The sequence below is a fragment of the Accipiter gentilis genome, chromosome 29 (genome assembly GCF_929443795.1).
Source record: "Accipiter gentilis chromosome 29, bAccGen1.1, whole genome shotgun sequence".
Classification (NCBI taxonomy): domain Eukaryota; kingdom Metazoa; phylum Chordata; class Aves; order Accipitriformes; family Accipitridae; genus Astur; species Astur gentilis.
This window is the reverse complement of record NC_064908.1, coordinates 4750154-4768771: the sequence shown is the minus strand read 5'-3', so window position 1 is coordinate 4768771 and position 18618 is coordinate 4750154. Positions and strand designations below refer to the sequence as shown.

Here is an 18618-nt window from a genome sequence, read left to right as displayed (position 1 = left end):
CAAGGAGTGAGGGGAAGAAAAGCAGCTGGGGCAGCTTGCTGAGCCAAAGAGCCACCTCCAGCGAAGAAGCTCTCTTGCTCTCCTGGGTGAATCATGCTCTTTCCTCCAGCCACTGTGATTTTTCCTAATCTCAGTGGAATTCAGATTTCTGAAGTCACTTGGGGTGAACCACCTCCACCACCAGCAACTCTTTTTTGTCTGGTGGATCAACACAGAAGTTACCTACTAGAAACCAGAAATGCTCTTAATAATGACTTTAACAGGGCTCCTGGCCCTACCTGCCAGGCAACCTGACGGAGGACAAACCGATCGTGCTGAGGCGCCACAGCCTCAACAAAAAGGTCAGAAACTCACTGGAGAATCCACGGAGAAGCCGAAAACTCCCAGAGAACCACGACGAGCAAGGCACTGGGATGTCCTGGGCCACTCCATCCCCGCACAGCTGAGCTCAGCGAAGCAGCCCCCAACCCCGCTCCCAGCAAAACCGCAACCAGGGCGATGCCCCAAGCCCCTCAGCCCCCCCCCAGGAGCCCCGGTACCCCCCCTTTCCCCCGCCTGCAGCCCCGCCGCGGTGCTCGGCGCTGCACAGAGCCGCACGGCAGCCGCTTTCCCACGCTCGGCCCGGGGAAGGTGCCTCTAGAGGGAGCTAAACGCTGCCCGGCTCCGCGGCTGCGTCTATGGTCTGGGGTTGGGTTTCTAATTTTTTTTTTTTTTTTTTTTTTTTTTTTCTCTTCTCTCTCCCTTCTTTTCCCTCCTCCTCCCCGGCCCCGCTCGCTTCCTTCCCCCGCGCCGCGCTCCGGGGAGGAGGCAGGAAGGGAGGCGGCGGGGATGGAGCAGCTCCCCGCCGGGATGCGTTAGCTTCCCGGGACACCCCGGCCCGCTTGGTCCTCGCCGGGACGCGGTGAGTAGTGGGGAGACAACCCCCCCCCCCCCCCCCAACACCCCCCCATGGCCCTCAGCCTCCCCCCCGGGATGGGTTATCTTTATTCACCGGGCCCGGTCGGGGTTGCCGGGAGCCAGGGGAGGGATGTACGGGGAACCCCGGGGTGCCGGAGGGCTCTGGGGGAGCCCGGCAAGGCGGGAGGGGTGGGAAGAGCTGCAGGGCCTCATCCTGCACCGCCCGGTGCAGAAGGTTAAAGTACACAGGGGTACCTCAGCAAGCAGCGCTCTGGCGTGTGCGATAGCTGGGCCAGGGCTGAAAGGTCTCGCTCTTGAGCTGATCGTTGCCCCAGAGAGGGAATATCACCTTTTTTAATAATATTTTCTCTAGGTGGGTTTTTTTCCCCCCTCCTTGCAAGGCCGCGGTGGTGACAGCCCCTCCCGGCATCCCCATGCCAGCGCTCAGTGGGGGGGGTCAGGGTGGACAAAGTTGGTTGAGGTGTCGGTGGGAAGAGTTGTACTGGGGTGATAGCCGTTTCACCCCGCGCTGGGCTGTGACCTGACACGGGTACGGCACGCGTGGCTTTGCCGGTTCGCCCGCACTGCTTCCCGCCCAGCAGCACCGGGGATCTCCGGGAACGCGGGTGCGTGGGCTTTTGGGGGACCCTGGTTGCACTGTCTGCGTCTGCTGGGGCTCGTGGGCCAGCTGGACCCTGGTGCCGTGCTGCGTGGGTAAACACCAAACTGGACAAACTCACCTGTTTGCTCTTCTATGGCAGGCTGGGGGGAGCGGGCCTGATTCTGCTCTGTCCGTGCAGGGATGTCAGTAGGGCACAGGAGTCCTGCAGGATCTCTGTCCTGGAGAGAGTTAGCTGCCCTGCACGCCACGTGATGGAATCACTCCCATGCACAGGCCCAGGGCCAGACCTGTGAACTGCTCGTCCCAGAGGATGCTCCATGCATTTCCTGGAACAGGATCTTCATAACATGTCGGGGGGGACTGCAGAGCCCCATAGCCTGACTTGCTCATAGGGATTAATGGCTGCTCCTGCACACCCTCTCCTCTCCTGCAAGCTTGCAATTCTGCTTCCCTCTCTGGGCCAGTCCCGCCATCTTCCCGGCATCCAGGCACTTTCCTTTGGAGAAAAGTTGGGAGAAGTGGTGAGCATGTCATGAGGTCACACAGGAAATGTGTCAGAGACCGTTAAGGAGAAGAGGGCGAACGGAGAAACAGCTGAGGCAAAGGTCTTTTTTTTTTATTAGGGAAGGCTGGCAGGTTCCAGGAAGGCTGATTCCGTGCATGGCAGGTACTAGTTAATAAAGATAAGACTCCGTGCCATCTTGGAGGTGTTGCTAAATCCACATCCCAGGTGCTGTCTGCTGCTTTTAACCCTTTATTGCCTCCTACAAGAGCAAAAAGTCAGGGTGGAGCTGAATCTTTTAGCAGCTGCTGAGAATTAGACACTGCTCCCCGTAACCTGCAGCTTCCCCCAAACCCTCTCTTGAGCCCCGTCTCAAGTCCTGGAGCCTTGGGCTGTCTTTAAGTGTACGGCTGTCATCCTCCTTGACACTCCTCCCTGCTCTTTTCCAGTAACGAAGGCGGAATGGGGCAAATCAAAGGGGCATTGGGCCGGAAAGCAGGAGGAGTCTGGGCAGCAGCACTCTTGATACTGGAGAGGATGGTCCAAGGCACTTTGACCCCAGCAGACACTGGCAGTGAGCTATCGTGGGCGCTCACTTGGTTTGCAGGAGTAGGAGGTTAGGGTGCTCCCCGGGAAGGAGGTTGGGGACCGGCAGCGTGCTGACAGGGATGTAGCTGCCGGTCCCAGATGTGCGCATGTGCAAAAGGGCTGCCGTGTCCCATGTTGCAAGAGAAGAAAGCACTGCAAGAAACTATATTGAGAAGGAAAGCGAAAATGAAAGTTCCTCTTAAATGACGGCCACAGTCGCAGCCTGCTGCTTCCTACGGTTTGGCAGACGGCAAATGTGAAGAATCACTTGAGTCAGCTGCTTCTCTGGCACTGGACTCCTGTGCTCACCAGCCATCCTTCATACCGAGCAGCCAGGTCTGCATCAGAAATTCCTTGTTATCTGTGGCTGAGCTCTGGGTCAGAGGCAGCGGATTGATGTGAAACACAGTCGGTTGCACCGATAGACCAACTCTAAAACTCCAGAGGCAGCTGAACTCTTTGGCTGGATGCGTCCGCATCCTCCCTAGTGCTCAGCACATCCTCTGGGTGTAGCAGCATGGAGTACAGTAGAAATTCCTACTGCTTCGCTTACCCACGAACTCCAGAGAGCTGCTCCGAGTCTAGTCTTGCTTCCTCTTGAAAGGCACAGAGGCTTTCCTAGGCAAGGTGGGCTGCAGCGGTAGCCTGGCTACGCGCCCGAGGAGGGGCTGGGGATGGCAGCGGAGGAAGCACGGGAGGGTTTCCTCCGTGGAGGAGGGGATGGGGGCAACGTGCATCTGCTCCAAGCGCTCCCTGAGCTGTCTCCATTACGTCCCGGAGCAGAGAAGAGCAAGGAGAGGAGCAGCTCTGGAGCCTGGGTCTCTGCTGAACTGGGCAAGTGGGAGCCAGCTCTCCTCCCAACTTTACCATTGGTCTCAACTGCTGATCCTCATCGTGTTTTCAGCTTTTCCATGGATGGGGATGTTTGAGGTTGGGGAGGAAAAGGGAAATCCTGTCCTTGGAGGCACGTAGGAAAAAACAGCATCTCTGTCTGCGTGTCACTGCTGCTCAGGCTCCCTGAATGCAGCTATGCAAAGACACGATGGCTTTCTAAGCCAGGCTGATAAGCTTTGCATTTTCAGCCCCCCATCCCCACCTTGACTGCAGGCCGTACTTCACATTACGGCTTGTGGTCTCAATTTATTTTCCCTTTTGAATAATCTTCAGTGTGAGGTTGTAAGCTCGGACCACGTGTTGCACTTCTAATCTTGACATAGGTGGTTATTTATCCATGACCAGCACTTTTTTAAATTTTTGCCCAGGATACAATTGAAAGTTCTGGGTGCTGATGTGTCTTCATGAATTTAGACTTGGTGCAAATCAGAAAACCCACCGGTTCAGCCCTGTAGAAGTCTGGCCTGGGAACATGTACTGGCATGCCAAACAGCAGGCTAGGACCTGCAGTGATCTCTCTCTAACCCTGACGGTAACCGCGTGGCCTCACTTCCTTCTCTGCAAAAACCAGAGGGTGAGGTCAGTGCGATGAGCAGGAGGGTGAAGGAGCTGCCGTGAACTACAGGACTGGGCTTAGGATACCTGTGAAGTTTAGGGGTGATATGAACCACGCGTTTGGTTCTCACTTAATTTTCTTATTCTGAGAGGAGCTCAGAGTAAGAAACGTAAAGAACAGGGGGAATCAGAGCCTCTGGATTTAGGAAAACAGAGAGCTCATCTCTTGTAGAAGTAGTGGAAAACAAGCCGGAGGTGCTTGCCAGGAGACGTCGGCACTGTCGCTGCAGCTCCGCGTGGGAGCCACGGCAGCTCGGTGTGGTTGCAGGTCGGTTTGCTCTTGCCGCGCTCTGAACCGTCGTGGTTGCAGGTGGGGGTAGCAGCAGCAGCATTTCGGGCAGCAGCAGAGCCCCACGACTCAGCTCCCAGACACGTTCCTCCGGGTGCAGCCAGGGAGTCGCAGAACCCTTTGTGCCGTGATTTTTTTGCATTCATCCCAGCGCAAAGCCACTGCAGATGCAGCTGTTGTCTGGGCTGAGTAAGAGCCGGTGCAGCCCGTGGCACTTGCTGAGTGGGTCAGAGGAGAGCTGGGCTCGTTTCCAGCAAGGGTGGGGAGGTGGCGAAGCGGGGTAGGGAGTTGGGTGACTTCTCTCTTCTGGCATATGACTGTCCGCAAACGCGTTACTGAGAAGAGGCAGGAAGAGAGGAAAAAAATCTAGCCAAGGGACTTGGTGTGGCCAGGAATCGGGGAGCAAGTGTGCTGGGAAGGGAGGAGCCAGGTCGCTGGCAGAGATAAAAGCAGGCAGCGTTGCTCTTCTGAGCACTTGGCTCAGCCGGAGGGGCTTCCTAAGGCTGGCCTGGGAGCTGTGTAAGGGAGCAAGGGGCCGCCAGGCTCCCGTGTCCCTTCCGGCTGCTCATAACCTGGTTCGCTTACTGTCTCTTGTCATTCCAGGTAAAGCCGATACTCCCAAGCATCTCTCTGCAATGGCCTCAGGGAACGACGGTGACCCACCGAGGGCCCACAGACGCCGGGGAAGCAACAGGCGCAGGCTGTCACAAGAGCTCAACTCAGGTAAAAAGGTTGCTGTGATATTCAGGGGATGAAGCATTTTCAACCCATTCTGGGTTTTTTTTTCCCCTGCTGTGTCTCTTTGAAAAGATGGGGGATTTCTTCATACCTCTAGGGCCCTTTGCAAGACTGGGATAACAGGTCAGTTCCGTAAAGCCGAGTTGAACTGGGAGAGCACACGCTCAATGCTTTTGGGAGACGCTTGGCATTGGATTAGCGCGGTGGGCAGCAAGAGGGGCTTGAAAGGCACGGAGAAAATAGTGCGGAGGGAGCTGCTGGACTGGGGTACGCTGGCAGCTCCGGGCAGGCAGGCTGAGGCACAGGGGTTGGGACGTGGGGCAGATCACCCCGGCTTGGCTGCGAGATGTACGTCTGGTTCCTGATGTCATTTACTTTCCCTTCCCCGAGCGCAGGAGAGCGAAAGGTGCTTGATGTTTAAGACACAGAGAAAAAACACGTCTTGCTGAGCAGCGCCTGGTCTCAGGCAGTCGGTTTCAGTCTTGCCGTATCGGCTGCTGGATGAAATCGGGTCTCCGGTGTGCCTTGGCAGAGCAGCGATGAAAAGTTATGGCTCGCCAACATTCAGAAGCGGTTCAGTCCGTTTCTCCTGTGTGCCGAGCCCAGCAGACTGTGTAATTGCGTTTCACACTAATGGGTGAAACTGGGAACGGGGCCGAAAGGAACCCAGGAAAAACCTCAGCTCCCGTTTCATCCCCAAATGATAAAATGCCACCGCACAGAAAGCTGTTAAACATGGGTGACTTCTTAACCTGCTTGCAGGTGGACTTGTAAATAAGGCTGAGTCACTGCGGCTCTGTCAATAATGGAGATTAGAAGCTATACCTAACTGCTTATGTATTTGAGCTCAGATCCAGCTCAGAGCTGTTTTATTGGCCTGATAACGTTATTTATACTCTGGTATTGCCTGGACTCCTCTCCATCTCAGAGTACCATTTGTGCTAGATCCTGCGTGAATACACTGGAAGAAAAAATACCCTGTCCTTCCCTTACCAAAGTCTACAAGGTATGAGAAGAAATAAATAAGAGCAGTTGTTTACGTATGCTGATTTCCTGTTGAGGCCAATGAGATGCTGATGTGAAAACCAGTAAGAGGATCAGGCCCTGAGCTCTAACCACACTGTTGTACAGTCACGCTTCCTGTACGCTTGCAAATACTTACTGGCTGTACTGGCATCCGTCTGCTTCCCAAAACTCAGGGGGTCCCTCAGGAATTTGGAGGTGGGATCTGCATGCCTCTTAGGGAGAAGCCTCATGGACTCCAGCGGGAACAGAAATGTGCAGCTTCCACCAACACGCGCTACGGGATTACGGGGTGGAAGGCGGTTTTCCTCAATAGGTATTAAGCCTGGCTTTCATTTAGGGCTCGCTTGCTCTGTTTGTTGATCTTTGGATGGGGTAGGGAGCGAAGAGTTTGTCTGCTGCTCAAGGACTCGCTTGAGCATCGTTCTGAGCCCTTGTTCTACCAGCCGTTGCTCGGGGCACGGACAAGATGCTGCTGCTTCTGTCTAGGTTGGGTGGCGATTTGCACTTCTGGTGGTTTTAGGGCACGGTGGACGAAGGCAGGAGCTTCATACTCCTGGCAGTATGGAGCGGGAGGCCCAGGACCAACGGTGCTGAGCTGAGCTTAGGAAACAGGGCTCAGACTTCAGAAAAGTAACCTTGCCCTCCTTCAGTTCTCATCCGTAACATGACGGTGGCAGGGCCTCCCTGTTCAGATGTGCTGCCAGGGTCCGCACACAGCTACAGGAATGGCTTGGATAATTCCGTCGAGGCTTAGATCTGTGGGACACGCCATGGACGCGGCTGTCCTCACACTTGCAGGTAACCACGCCAAATGCAGCTCAGCCCCCGCTGCACTGCAGAGGGGCTAGTCCAGGTGGTGAAAATATTGCTTATGTGGTCACACTTAGCTCCTGTGTGGACCACATTAGCTGGAATCCCAAAGTACTTTGGTGAGAAAAGCGATGTATTGCTATGTCCACTCATTATTACTAAGGAGATGGAGAGAGCGTTGATGTCAGTCTCTGCGAGGGTGTCCAGGGTGTCAGGGCTGTACCTGGAAAGCCCAGCCACCCTGCCTCACAGTTTGCAGAGTCAGATTGGCAACTGTTCTCTTCCTCAGATTACCTGGGCTTTCTCATCTGTCCGTGTGTGTTTAATACTCACGTAACATACCTGGAGAGGTGTGAGATTTGGTCCTTAGTTGTTTATCTTAGCTCTGGACTTGATGTTGCAAGTCATGAACGGATAAATAGTTGCTTGGGGATGTTAGTCATGCATCTGCGAATGTCTTCATCTCCCAGACCACCTGCAAAATGAGTAGGAAAAACACGAGCTGCCTGTTTAAACCTGGATTCTCATACATTCTGTAGAGCACCCAAAACCATTTAAATGTACTTTTCTCTCGTCTGGTGCCCATGCAGTTCCTATTTCCAGCACACACACAAAAGTACTGGACTTCCCGTTGAACTGCATCTCCCATCAATATGTGGTTTCCTTTTTTAAAAGAAAGAAAGAAAAAAAAAATCATCCTTCTGATGACTGTGCTGGGAAATAACTCTACTATGGAATTGCCTCATGACTCTCTTGTTCTGGCCTGCAAAGGATGCCCCAAAAAGTCTTTTATGAAAAACTTGATGGGGCAGAGGAAGATACATTGCCAGAGCCGAGATGCCCACCCATCTCGAGCATCCCACTGAGCACTGGGTCCAGTGTCCCTTTGCAGTTCAGTAGATTAGCAAATATGGGACAGGTCTCAGCTTGGGCAGCGAAGTACCAGAGAAAAACCTTGCTGCAGCCCCCAGCCCCTCCTGAAAGTGTGTAGCTCTGGGTGTGTTGGTGGGACACCATTGAACAACAGAATTAAAGCAGGTTTCTTGAGTCCAGCCCAGAATCTAGACCAGAGCATCTCCCTCACTGACAGATGAATTTCTGTCTTAAAGCCAAGGGTGTTTGCCCATTAGCTCTGCAGGGAGGCTGTTTGTGAATATTGCTTCTCTTTTGGGTGAGAAGATACTTGTTCTAAATAGAAGAATAAGGGGAAGGGCTTTGTGCTGCACAGACGCCTCTGGGGACGGCAGTTTTCCATTTCCCTGTCTAGGAGCTTTGCTCTCGGGTGCAAGCTGTGCAGGATTATGCCAACATGATGCAATGTCAGGCTGATCAGCCTTTGATCCTGGATTCCATTGCTATTGACAGGCGATAGTGTTCACAAGGGGCTGTCTTGCCTGGTGGAAGCCAACACAAATCCAGATACTGCTCATCCTTACGCTTGAATTGCAACTACCATGAGGTGGAGCTGAGCTTCCCCTCGAGGCAGAAATCTCCAGAGACGGCTCTTGGTTCCCCAGAGCTGTCTTCTCCCTTCGAAGCCAGTAGCTGTTTCCAGGCTGGATATCTCCCTCTGTGCAAACAGAGGCACCTCTCAGTGTAGTTACTGCCTGTCTCCTGAGCTCAAAAGGGATACTGCCAGGTTGCATCTGTCATTATTACAGTCTGTAGCAAGCCTATTTAGTTGTAACAAGGTCTGATGGATAACTTTGGTGAGACCTGCCAGTTTTTACTATAGCGCAGCTGCTCTGCGGGAGATGAGAACAATGAGAAATAAAGGATCTTGCACAGAAATGCGGGTGTTGCGCGTTTGAGACTGGCCGGGGTCCGGTCAATGCTGTCTACAGTGTGGGTCCAGGCAAGAGGTTGTTGGGGCAGGTCTGGTCTAGATGCTGAGAGTGAGCTGGGGACCGAGGATGACGGGGTCGCTGCTCCGTCAAGCAGAAGCGGAGCAGGTCCTCCCTTGCAGTGTGGGGGTTTGCAGCAGCTCGTGAGCCCCCTAACACGGCCCCGATGATCCCACAGGGAGACCAAAGATCCCAGAGGAGCTCCAAACCCCTCTCCCCCTCTCCGCTGCCAGTACTGGGAGTCCACAAGGCAAATCTTGATCCGGATCCTCTTCCTTTGAGTGGGAAAGACCCAGAGATGGTCCCAGTGGGTGCTGTGGATTAGCACCTGGGGGAAAAAGATGCGCGTTCGCTTGTCCTTGTGTTACTAAAAATAGCGCCTTGGGGTAATTAAAACTAGGGATTTTTTTTGGTACACTTATTTCCTCTTTTGTTCTCGCAGTGTGTTTACCCTGTCTCTCACTGAAACTGTGAGTCAGTCGGTTTCGTTTTCTGGCTCTCGGTGGAGCGGTCACTGGCTCCGCTGGCTCCTCCATAAGGTGGGATTTGTTTACCGCCAAATAAACCTGTTCCTGCAAAACAAAAAAACAATCCCCTGAAAACACAGTGACCAGGGCTTGTCATTTCCCTTCACCTTTATTTACCCAACCCAAACTCTGCGTAACCTGAGTCTTTGCACGACAGGTCCTCTCCCTTCCCCGCACCCCATCCAGGGCTGGGCCCGTCTCCCCGGAGCCGCACGTGGGCCACGTAGATGTGACCAGCTGGAAAAACCCGGTGACGAGTAGCACGGCATGTTTTGGAGACTTGGATACAGGGTTTTATGGGGCAGTGTTGCCAGGACAGCTGTGTCCATGAGGCCAGGTCCTGACATCCCAGCTCTGGCATGTTGCTCAGGCACGAGCATCTCCGCATTGGAAATCCAGTTTCCAGTGGCCAGAGAACTGCATGGCCAGTCTGGCGGGTGGATATACTGGCATGCTGGGAAAGGGTTTCAACTGGGTTGGCTGCAGTGAGCTGCACCGCTGCTAGACAGTGTTGCTGGTGCAGATGTGCTGCTGCATGTCACCAGCACGCCTTGCAGGATGATCACCTAAAGCCGCGGGTTTGCAGGGTCCTGCGCTTCTGACGTTGCCCCAGGTAGCTCATTTACCTGGGCTTTGCACCTTGTTTAATGGCTGTGAATCTCCACCCTGAATGGTGATACCCTGTCAAATGAGCAGGGCTCTGATCCATCCATACCGTTTCTGTCCCCTACAAATTTTGCATCTTAGAAAAGAAACTGGAAAAAACTGTGTTACCAGGACCTTAGGGCCAGCTCCCCCTGAGCCCGGCGACATGACTTAGCTGGGCTGCCATCAGTTCGGGAACTGGTGCTCTAGCCCAGATTGCTTCTTGAGCCAGCTGAAACCGAGCTGTAATCAAAGACATCCCGTGACGGTCCGGGTACTTTCCCCAGGAGCTATGTAATGCATGTGATAAGGTATCGGTCACCATGGTACCTACGGGACTGAAACGCCTCGCCGGGGGCTCCCTGCTCTGGAGGGGGCAGGTCCTGGCCACATCCAGACCCTTACTCTTCCCCAAGCAGCGTGGGCACGGGGGACACACGTGGGGGTCCCAAGCTCGAGCCGTTTTCGGATGGGCGCACGCGTGTCGACGCCAGTTGTTTCCGACTCGCTTCCTGCTTGCGCAGAGCCGGGTCGGTTTTCGCGCGCTATCGGGGCCGGGTGACGTTACCGCACGGGCGCATTCCCCCGCTGAACCCTGAATACCTGGCGTGCCGAGCCCTGCTTGTTTACAAGAGGAGGGGAAGGAAGCTGTGGCACCCAAAACCAGCCTCAGCTCACCCCCTGCCCGGCTGCAGCCTCCCGCTCGCCGTGCAACGGGCTCGTTGCTTCCACGGGTATTTGTCAGCGAAGCAGTGTCCGCTCTCACACAGCGGCAATGGGTGTGCTGGAGCGGGAACAGGCATTCGGTTCAAACTTATCACCTGGCTGTTTATCTGCTTTCAAGCGCAAGATGGGGAGTCACCTCTCTGGGTTACAGTTTAGGAGTTATTCAAAAGCTCGTCTCCTTTCTGCTCTGCCAGCAGCTCGTGCAGAAGTTGCAAACCCTGCCCTGGCATTGCCGCTGCCGGGCTGATGGGTGTCTGCGAGACCGGTGATGGGTGATTGAATCGGCAAGGAATTATACCAAAATGACCAATTTAACTTTTGCTCACCGCATCAATGCTGATGCCATGCTAGGGCAAGATCGTTGGTGACACTGAAAACCAAAGATTGTTTGCTGAGGGTTGGTGGGCAGCACTAGACTGAGCTTTGCCCCCGGTTTGGGTTTGAATCTGAGATTCCTGAACTTGTTTGTGCTGAGCAAACCCCTTATCAAGAGGTAACAGAGCTGCCAAGCACAAGCACTTGAACATCTGGTTTGTGTTGTGACAGTCCTGTAGCTGTCTCTTGCCAAAAATGGATTCAAAAGGTGGGCCTGTGCCCCGAAGAACAAAGACTGGCTTAAAAATTAGTTTTCTGAGAACTAATTTATGTTGGATTCTTTTTGTTTTACTGCAAAAGGCCAGAGCTAATACAAACAGCACAAATTTAGGCTGAAAATGAGGGAATGGTCTCTTTCTGACTTGGGAAAGGGGGGAGACGAGGTTCTCCCTTGACTTTTCTTCCTTTTGTCTCTCTTAGAAGACCAGGTGGTGGAGGAGACGGAGGAGGTGTTTCGGAGCTATGCCTTCTACCGCTACCAACAGGAGAGAGAGGAGAGAGGGGAGGAGGTGCCCATGGACCCAGAGATTGTGGAGATCCAGCAGGAGCTGGGCAGGTAAAAACTCTGATACCAGCCGTATGCGTGTTCCTCAACCCCATTCTGAGCCAGGCTCTATTACAGATCCACCCCTCAGTCCTGCTTACCAGTCTTGCTGCCCTCTCCATAACGCCGTCTTCCCTCTGGGCAGCACCGGGAGCCTGGTAGGAAGGCGCCTGGCCATCATCGGTGACGACATTAATAAGCGGTACGATGCGGAGTTTCGCTACATGCTGAAATCCTTGCAGCCCACCAAGGAGAACGTCTACGAGCACTTCACCAGAATAGCCTCCAGGTAAGGCCACAGGCTCCCTCAGCATGGGCTGGATCCCTTCTCCTGGAGAAGACCGGGGAAGGAAGGGTCGGACAGGGTGCAATGCAGTCGGTTAAACCCTTGCCCCCACCCCAGAGCAGCTACCCCAGTATGCAGACCCTGTCCATTCAAGCTTCACCCACCGTCCCCGGGTTGAGCTCCCAACAAGCTCACCGTGACAGTTCCTGTGTTTTCTGCCTGTCTGCTCTTTCTCCTGCGCACTGTTTGGACGGTCTTCACCTGACAATCACCTCGCAGTCCTTGCACAAGCTGACCGGGGTCAGAAAGTTTGGGGGAACATGCCTGGGAAGCGTGGCCCGTGCATCAGTAGCCAAGTGAACGTCCCAGCAACCCTTCAGGGGTACGACCAGCCCCGGACCATGGCAGACTTGCTGCTGGTCCCACTGCTGCTTGCTCGGTAGCTGGAAAGCCCTGATGAATCAGGCTTTCAGAGGCACAAAGCAAACGCGGCTGCAGGCTGCGGGGACGGGCAGGTACTCGCTGCCCTTGGTGTGGTCCACATGGAACAGGATCCGACTAACTCAGGATGGGGGATGCTCTGCGGGCTTGCAGAGCCTGTAGCCATCTCGTGCAGGCGACGCGTGCCCACCTCACCCACGCAAAGCACAGCAGCAGGGCGAAGAGCGAAGGCAAACACCTGGACGACTTACAGCCCTGATCGCCTGAAGTACAGGCTTGGATCGAGGTGGCTGTCGAGGGGTTCAGTTCTCACCTCTCTCTGTCCATAGGGAAACCAAGTATGCACGTGAAATAGTTTACCCAGGGTCATGCAGAAGACCTCTGGCAGAGCCAGGAGAGAAGCCGGGATCTCTGGGTTCCCAGGTCCCAGGCTCCTGTCTCTCCTCCGAGCACACCTGGCTCTGGCACAGCCCCGTCCCTGGGCACCCTCCGCTCAGTGTTTGTTGTCTAACTGCCTCTCTTCTGTCCTTTTCCTGCTCCCCTGTCCTTGGGAAGCCATGCTGCGCTGTTTTCACCGCTTTGCCAGCCTGAGGCGGTTAACGCACCGCAAACAGGTAAATTAACCTCTGTCCCTCTCTTTGCGCTACCTGTTTCTCTGTAGTTCCTTCCCTGGCTCTAACTTCCCTCTCCCTCTGCCACCTCCACGGTGGCAGCTCCACGCCAGGGCTCTGCAGAGAAGACAGTTCCCTTCGGCTGTGCAGGCAGGGACCACTAGGACAGGGCACCAGATTAAAACACAGAGCCCGAGTCTACTCTATTATTCTCCCCGTCCGTCCCCCGTCCCCCCCCTTTTTCTCCTTCTTGCTTGCCTTGCTGGAAACCAGAAAAAACACCTTCAAAAACTGGTCTAGATAAATCAGTGCCAAACCTGCCCACAGCGATGCAGTTTGTGCCCACAGCAACCAAAAGCTGGATCAAAAGCAGTAGGCATCGAGTAGGCACGTTTTGGAGCCCCCCCAGCCCCTGCGAGCCTCAGTCAAAGGAAGGATCAGGTTTTGTTCTTGGAGGGGTTTGTCTGTGCAGGAAAAGGGAAAATCCTGTTTTAACATGCTTTGACCTTAGATATAATTAAACTTCCTTACCTCCTCCAGGTATGACCGCACAAGCAAGGGATGCTCTGGGACAGGTGGGTGGTAGTTGCTGCTCCTGGCTGCATGTGTAGCAGCTACTGAGCTTGCTGCAGCCTACAGCCTGATGGCTTAAACCACCACCAGTTCCAGCTTACCTTGTTTAATACCCTTGCCCATGAAAACACAGGACCTCCAGGCAGCTGATGTGTCCTGGATTCGGATGGAGACCTCAGGGAAAGGCAGAACAGGCAGGAAGGTGGCAGGTCAACAACGGCCACTGCAAAGCTTCCCCTCCAGCACTTCAGAGCTTGTAGCTGTGTAGACTTTTTCCCTAGGACATCCTCAACCCACCTGGCTGAGAGAAACAGCAGTTGTGACCAAGACTGTGTTTGTTCTGCTCCGAAAGCACATCCTGGTTATGGGTGGCCATGTGTCACTTAGCCACAAAATGACTACGTTGTCTGTGCGGCTGGGATGCAGCCCGAGAACTAACACAGCATCCCCAGCTCTGCTCAAGAGCCCGTGGCCTGGGACGCAGAGACTAGGGAGGTCTGAGCCAGCCACGGCAGTGATTTAATCAGACCATCGGCTTCATTTCAGCTTGTTCGAGAGCGGCATTAACTGGGGCCGGGTGATTGCGCTGCTGGGTTTCGGCTACCGCATGGCCATCCACGTCTACCAGCACGGCACAAGGGGTTTCCTCTACTGGATCACCCGCTACGTCTCGGAGTTCATGCTCCGCAACCGCATCGCCCAGTGGATCGCCCAGCAGGGAGGATGGGTGAGCCAGCGGGAACGTGGGGCTGTCCCAGGGGGAATTTGGGGACAAGGGGAGGCAGCCGTGCTCCGGCCAGTGAACGGTGCAGCCTGGGGACTACGGCACTGCTGTGGTCGGTGGGGTTACCCGGGTGCCAGCAGAGCAGCAACCTGGCCCAGGCAGATCTAACACGCTCTGGTTATTCTCTGTTTCCCGTCAGGTGGCTGCACTCGAGCTGGACAATGTTTACATGAAGTACATGCTGGTGGTGGTGGCCCTGGTCATGGTGGGGCATTTAGTGGTACGACGCTTCTTCAGGCCCTAACTGACATGGGGGCAGAGGCTGGGGGGGTCCAGCCAAGCTCTCTCTCAAATCTCTGCTCTGCGTTGACGTCTCCCAAGAGAGGGGGGAATTCGAGGAACCTCCAAGAGAGAGAGCAGCTTGGACCTGTGACCCTCCCGCCACGGGGCCCAGGGTCTCTGCCATCTATGCAGACACCACCAGGAGCTATGGGGAGAAGAATTGAGGGAAAGGTTCAACTTTCTTGCCTGTTTTATGCCTCACTTAACTGCTGAGGACACTGTGATGGTCCTAGCACGCAGCAGCGAGGCAGAACAGGCTCCTCTGGAGTCAAGAGTCCGAGGGAACAAACGTGTTGTGATAATGCCAGCATATGTGTGTGTGTGTGTGTGTGTGTGCACGAGTACGTGGGTCTTGTCCACTCCGTGGGGCAGGTGCAGAGCTCCCCATTTGCTAACGGCTCTAGCCCAGACCATCGGCGCATTTGAGGAGGAATTGCAGCCTTGGTTGCTGCAATTATTGTCTGTAAGTCACTGGAGGGGCAAGCCAGCATTGGCCCATGCGGGGCTTGCTTTCACCTTCCCTCTGATCCTGAGCCCAAGTTCTTGAGCATTCTCTTTCCTTTTAACAAACATCCCTACCCCTTTTTAAGGAAACACACGGACTACCCGTCCTCTGACAGTCGATGGAAACATCTGACAGCACCTGCAGGCAGGTTTTTCCCTGCCGCAGCCCAAACCTGGAGACCTGCAGCTCTCCCGTGGCTGATGCAGGTGCTGGGGTGCAGCCTCACCGCCCTCCGTGAGCTCCGAGGCTGCGTGCCAGCAGACCGAGGAAGCACCAGCAGGTTTCCAAACACTAAAAATCTGTGGGGTTACTAGCGGTCGGTGTAGGCAGCCTGCCTGCCTTCCCTCCAGTTCTGCTGGGGGCTTCCATTCGGTAGACTTGGATGCTGGCAAACAAGCAGCCCAAGTGAGACCAGTTGGTCTCCCTTGCTCTCAGTGGGAGGCACTGGAGTTGCATCCCATCCCTGCATCAGCTCTTTGCTTTCTGAGCTCAGCCAGGCAGGATGGTGCGGGCATGCCCTGGTTAAGCCCAGGGCTGCAGTGTTTTATAGCTGCCCAGAGAGCAGGACCCAGCGTCTTTGGGAAGTGACTTCAGCTTGTTCTGTTCATGACTAATGCTTGAGCATGATTTTTGGGGGAGGGAGGGAAGCAAGCTCCACTCTCCCATCCCAAATCTTTCTGAATTCTATAAAATAGGGAGAGCGTCCCAGCGTGGACCGCATGGTTCAGCTCTGTTCTTTTTACTCCAGGTGACACTGTAAGGCTTGAAACTGTGACTGGCCCCTGTCTGAGCCAAATTCACCCTACCTATTCCAGCATCACCCATCTCCTAGAGCAGGTCAGCCAGCTGGGGGAGGGAGCCGGAGGGACCTCGGAGGTAGGAATTGAGCAGTGGTCCTCGGTCTGGGCTCCTCTCCTAATGCAGCCAGAGCCCTTCTGGGCTGGAGCCTGGGACAACGGGAGTCACAGTATCGTAGCCCGAAAGAGGCTGAGCCTCCTGCCCTCTGGGGCCTTTCCGCGATGGCTGGAGCGGGGAACTTGCCTGGTATTGCTACCGCAAAACGGGCTGAGTGACCACAACTGACGGCGCTCCCACTCATCTCTGCGGCACGGGGATCGCCAAACCGGGGCAGAGCCCGGCTCACCTGCAGTCTGCCTGGTGTCACCCGCTGCGGGGACCACCGTGAGAGCCCAACGGGGGTCAGGGAGACCTTGAGAGCAGCCCATCTGCCCCCCTGTAACAAAGGCGTTCCTGACAGACGGCTGTCTAACCTGTTTTTAAAACCCTCCAGTATTGCCTCCCCCATATCACTGATTCTTACCTTAATCTTTACCTTCAGATAGATTTCTTCCCCCCCCCCCCCTCAATGCCTATCCCTCACTGCAGTTTAAGCTTGTTACTACACGCCCTGTCCAAGCACAGAGACAGGACACCTTACATCCTTTCTCTTTGCAGCTGCAGAGGCTTTGCAGGACCAGCCATAATTTTATAACACTTAATGTTCCTGCCTCTTTTAACATAAGAATAGCAAACTTTTCAGCCTATTTCCATATCAGGGTCTTTCTGTGCTTATCATTTTGACCCTGACTGTTTCTGCAGTATCCCTTTCCCTGGTGGAATGCCCTGGACTGTGCTTAATAGAAAGCATTAAAATATTTGCTATAATATTTCTCTTCTATATCTCTCTGTTTTGGTTGCTTTATTTGTTTTATCTGTGCTGAGCAGCACAAATCCCCAGTGGATTTTCCATGCTCAGGTTTTGCGGCCATGCTGACTCTCTGAGCAGCTGAATGCCCACTGAGCTCATTTGTCCCCCTTGCAAATGTATTTATTGCTTTGCATTTATCCACACGCAACTTCATTTACCATCGTGCCACCTGGTCACCCGTTTTGAGGGGATCTTGAGATTTCCTCAAGATCTCAAGACTCTTCTCTGGTGTGAACCAGTCTAACCAACTTAGTATCATCTGCAGTTTCCCATCCCCACTCCTTACCTTCTTTTTTGGGTGACACCACCACCAGATGGAGCCTTTTTGCCACGATGAAAATGAACTACTAATTGTCATTTTCCTTTTCTCTTAATCAGCCCCATTATCAACATGTCACTGTCCTCTAGGGTAGTTATCTGGTTTGGTTGTGTCTCCAGCGGGACTTTTGCAGAGGACCTTGGAAAGAAAACAGTATATCAACTTTTATTCACTACTTCACTGACACACTCCAAGAACTCTAATGGATTGGAGAGAACTTTTGCTTGTACAAAAAGCCATGCTGCTTGTAATTTATTCTCGTCTTCCAGATAAAATGTTTCACCTTGCAAACCAAATTCAGCTGTATGGCCAGCAGACTTTAAATGAAGAACATTTTTCAGCTTTATGGTAGATGATCAAGCCTTAGTAAAGTCTGTGATACCAGATACCAGGACAGAGAAGGGAACTTTTAAAACAGGTGCTATAGCAAAGGAAAGTTTCCATTTTATCCGTTTTCTCAGGGGATTTGCAGGGAGGATTGTCTCAGGATATCAGCAGATTGTCTCCCTCTGCTCTCACCTCTCCTAGCCTTCCTGACACTGGTTAGCAATTGGAAAAAAGCTTGAACTGGGACTGTGAACGGGCAACTTAGTGCTGTGTCCTGTCACTGGATGGCAACAGCACTGCAGGCACAGCCACAAGGGTGCTGGCTCCGAGGGGAAAAAAAAAAACCCAACCCCTTCCAGGTCCCATCTTTGTCCAGGAGCCCTCGGTATCCATCAGCTGTGGTCTGCACACCCAGAGCTGTGGGCGTGCGCCGTGCTCTGACCCGTAGCAAAGGCAGGCATCAGTGGTTTGTACTGGACTGCTGGTAGGGAAAGCGCCAGGTGCTTTAGTGGGGCAGGAACAGGCTGCAGCGGGGTTGGATTTGCTGGGATCAAAGCAGACCAAGGTGAGAAGGCTTGGTTCTCCCCAGAACCTGATGCTCTTTGTAGGGTTGGTGGGCTCTCTCGCGAGGGCCGCAGCGGGTATCTACCTCGAAGCCCCACTCGGCAGAGTTTGGGCAGGGGGCCTGGACAAGGTACCACAGGCCACCTTGACTACATGCAGAAGGCTTTTGCTCTGGGACTGGCAGTGCCAGGAGCCAGTTTTACAAAAAAGTACGTCTCTGCTATAGAAGCAAGAGCTCTAGATAAAACTACTTCCCTAGAATAACCCCAGACTTCCTTTACAGGGCTGAATTAGCTACTTTATTCTGCGGGGATAAAGCCCTGATCAACTACAATATTTTTAACCAGTGTAAACGTTGTTTAACCACCAACCCGGTCACATATTGTACCTTGTAGGAAAGCAAGCTCGTCTGGTGCACTGAATAGCAGGCTGTCCCTGCTGCTACCTTCCTAGCCACTGTGGTGCTACTGGGGCACAACTGCCCCTGGGGCTTTGGCTTCTTCCCTTGGTGAGCAAGGGAAACAGGGGTGGGAAGCCCTCAGGTGGAAAATGAAAGCAGAAGATGAGGAGGGGGCT

At 54.0% G+C, this 18618-nt stretch overlaps 1 protein-coding gene across 1 annotated transcript; it reads left to right on the top strand.

Moving 5' to 3' along the window:
• The first annotated feature begins 757 nt into the window (after window positions 1-757).
• On the top strand, window positions 758-16802 carry BAK1 (BCL2 antagonist/killer 1). Its single transcript, XM_049832972.1, has 6 exons — window positions 758-901; window positions 5011-5130; window positions 11519-11654; window positions 11788-11931; window positions 14100-14280; window positions 14477-16802. Exons 2-6 carry the CDS (start codon window positions 5043-5045, stop codon window positions 14579-14581), a joined length of 654 nt encoding a protein of 217 aa, XP_049688929.1. The 5' UTR covers window positions 758-901; window positions 5011-5042; the 3' UTR covers window positions 14582-16802.
• The last annotated feature ends 1816 nt before the right edge of the window (window positions 16803-18618 follow it).

Bases quoted from the DNA above. Each gene is read 5' to 3' on its own strand.
- BAK1 (XM_049832972.1), top strand. From the start codon at position 5,043: ATGGCCTCAGGGAACGACGGTGACCCACCGAGGGCCCACAGACGCCGG. The intron at 11,655-11,787 runs GTAAAAACTCTG...CCCTCTGGGCAG, and splicing joins ATCCAGCAGGAGCTGGGCAG to CACCGGGAGCCTGGTAGGAA. The intron at 14,281-14,476 runs GTGAGCCAGCGG...GTTTCCCGTCAG, and splicing joins TCGCCCAGCAGGGAGGATGG to GTGGCTGCACTCGAGCTGGA.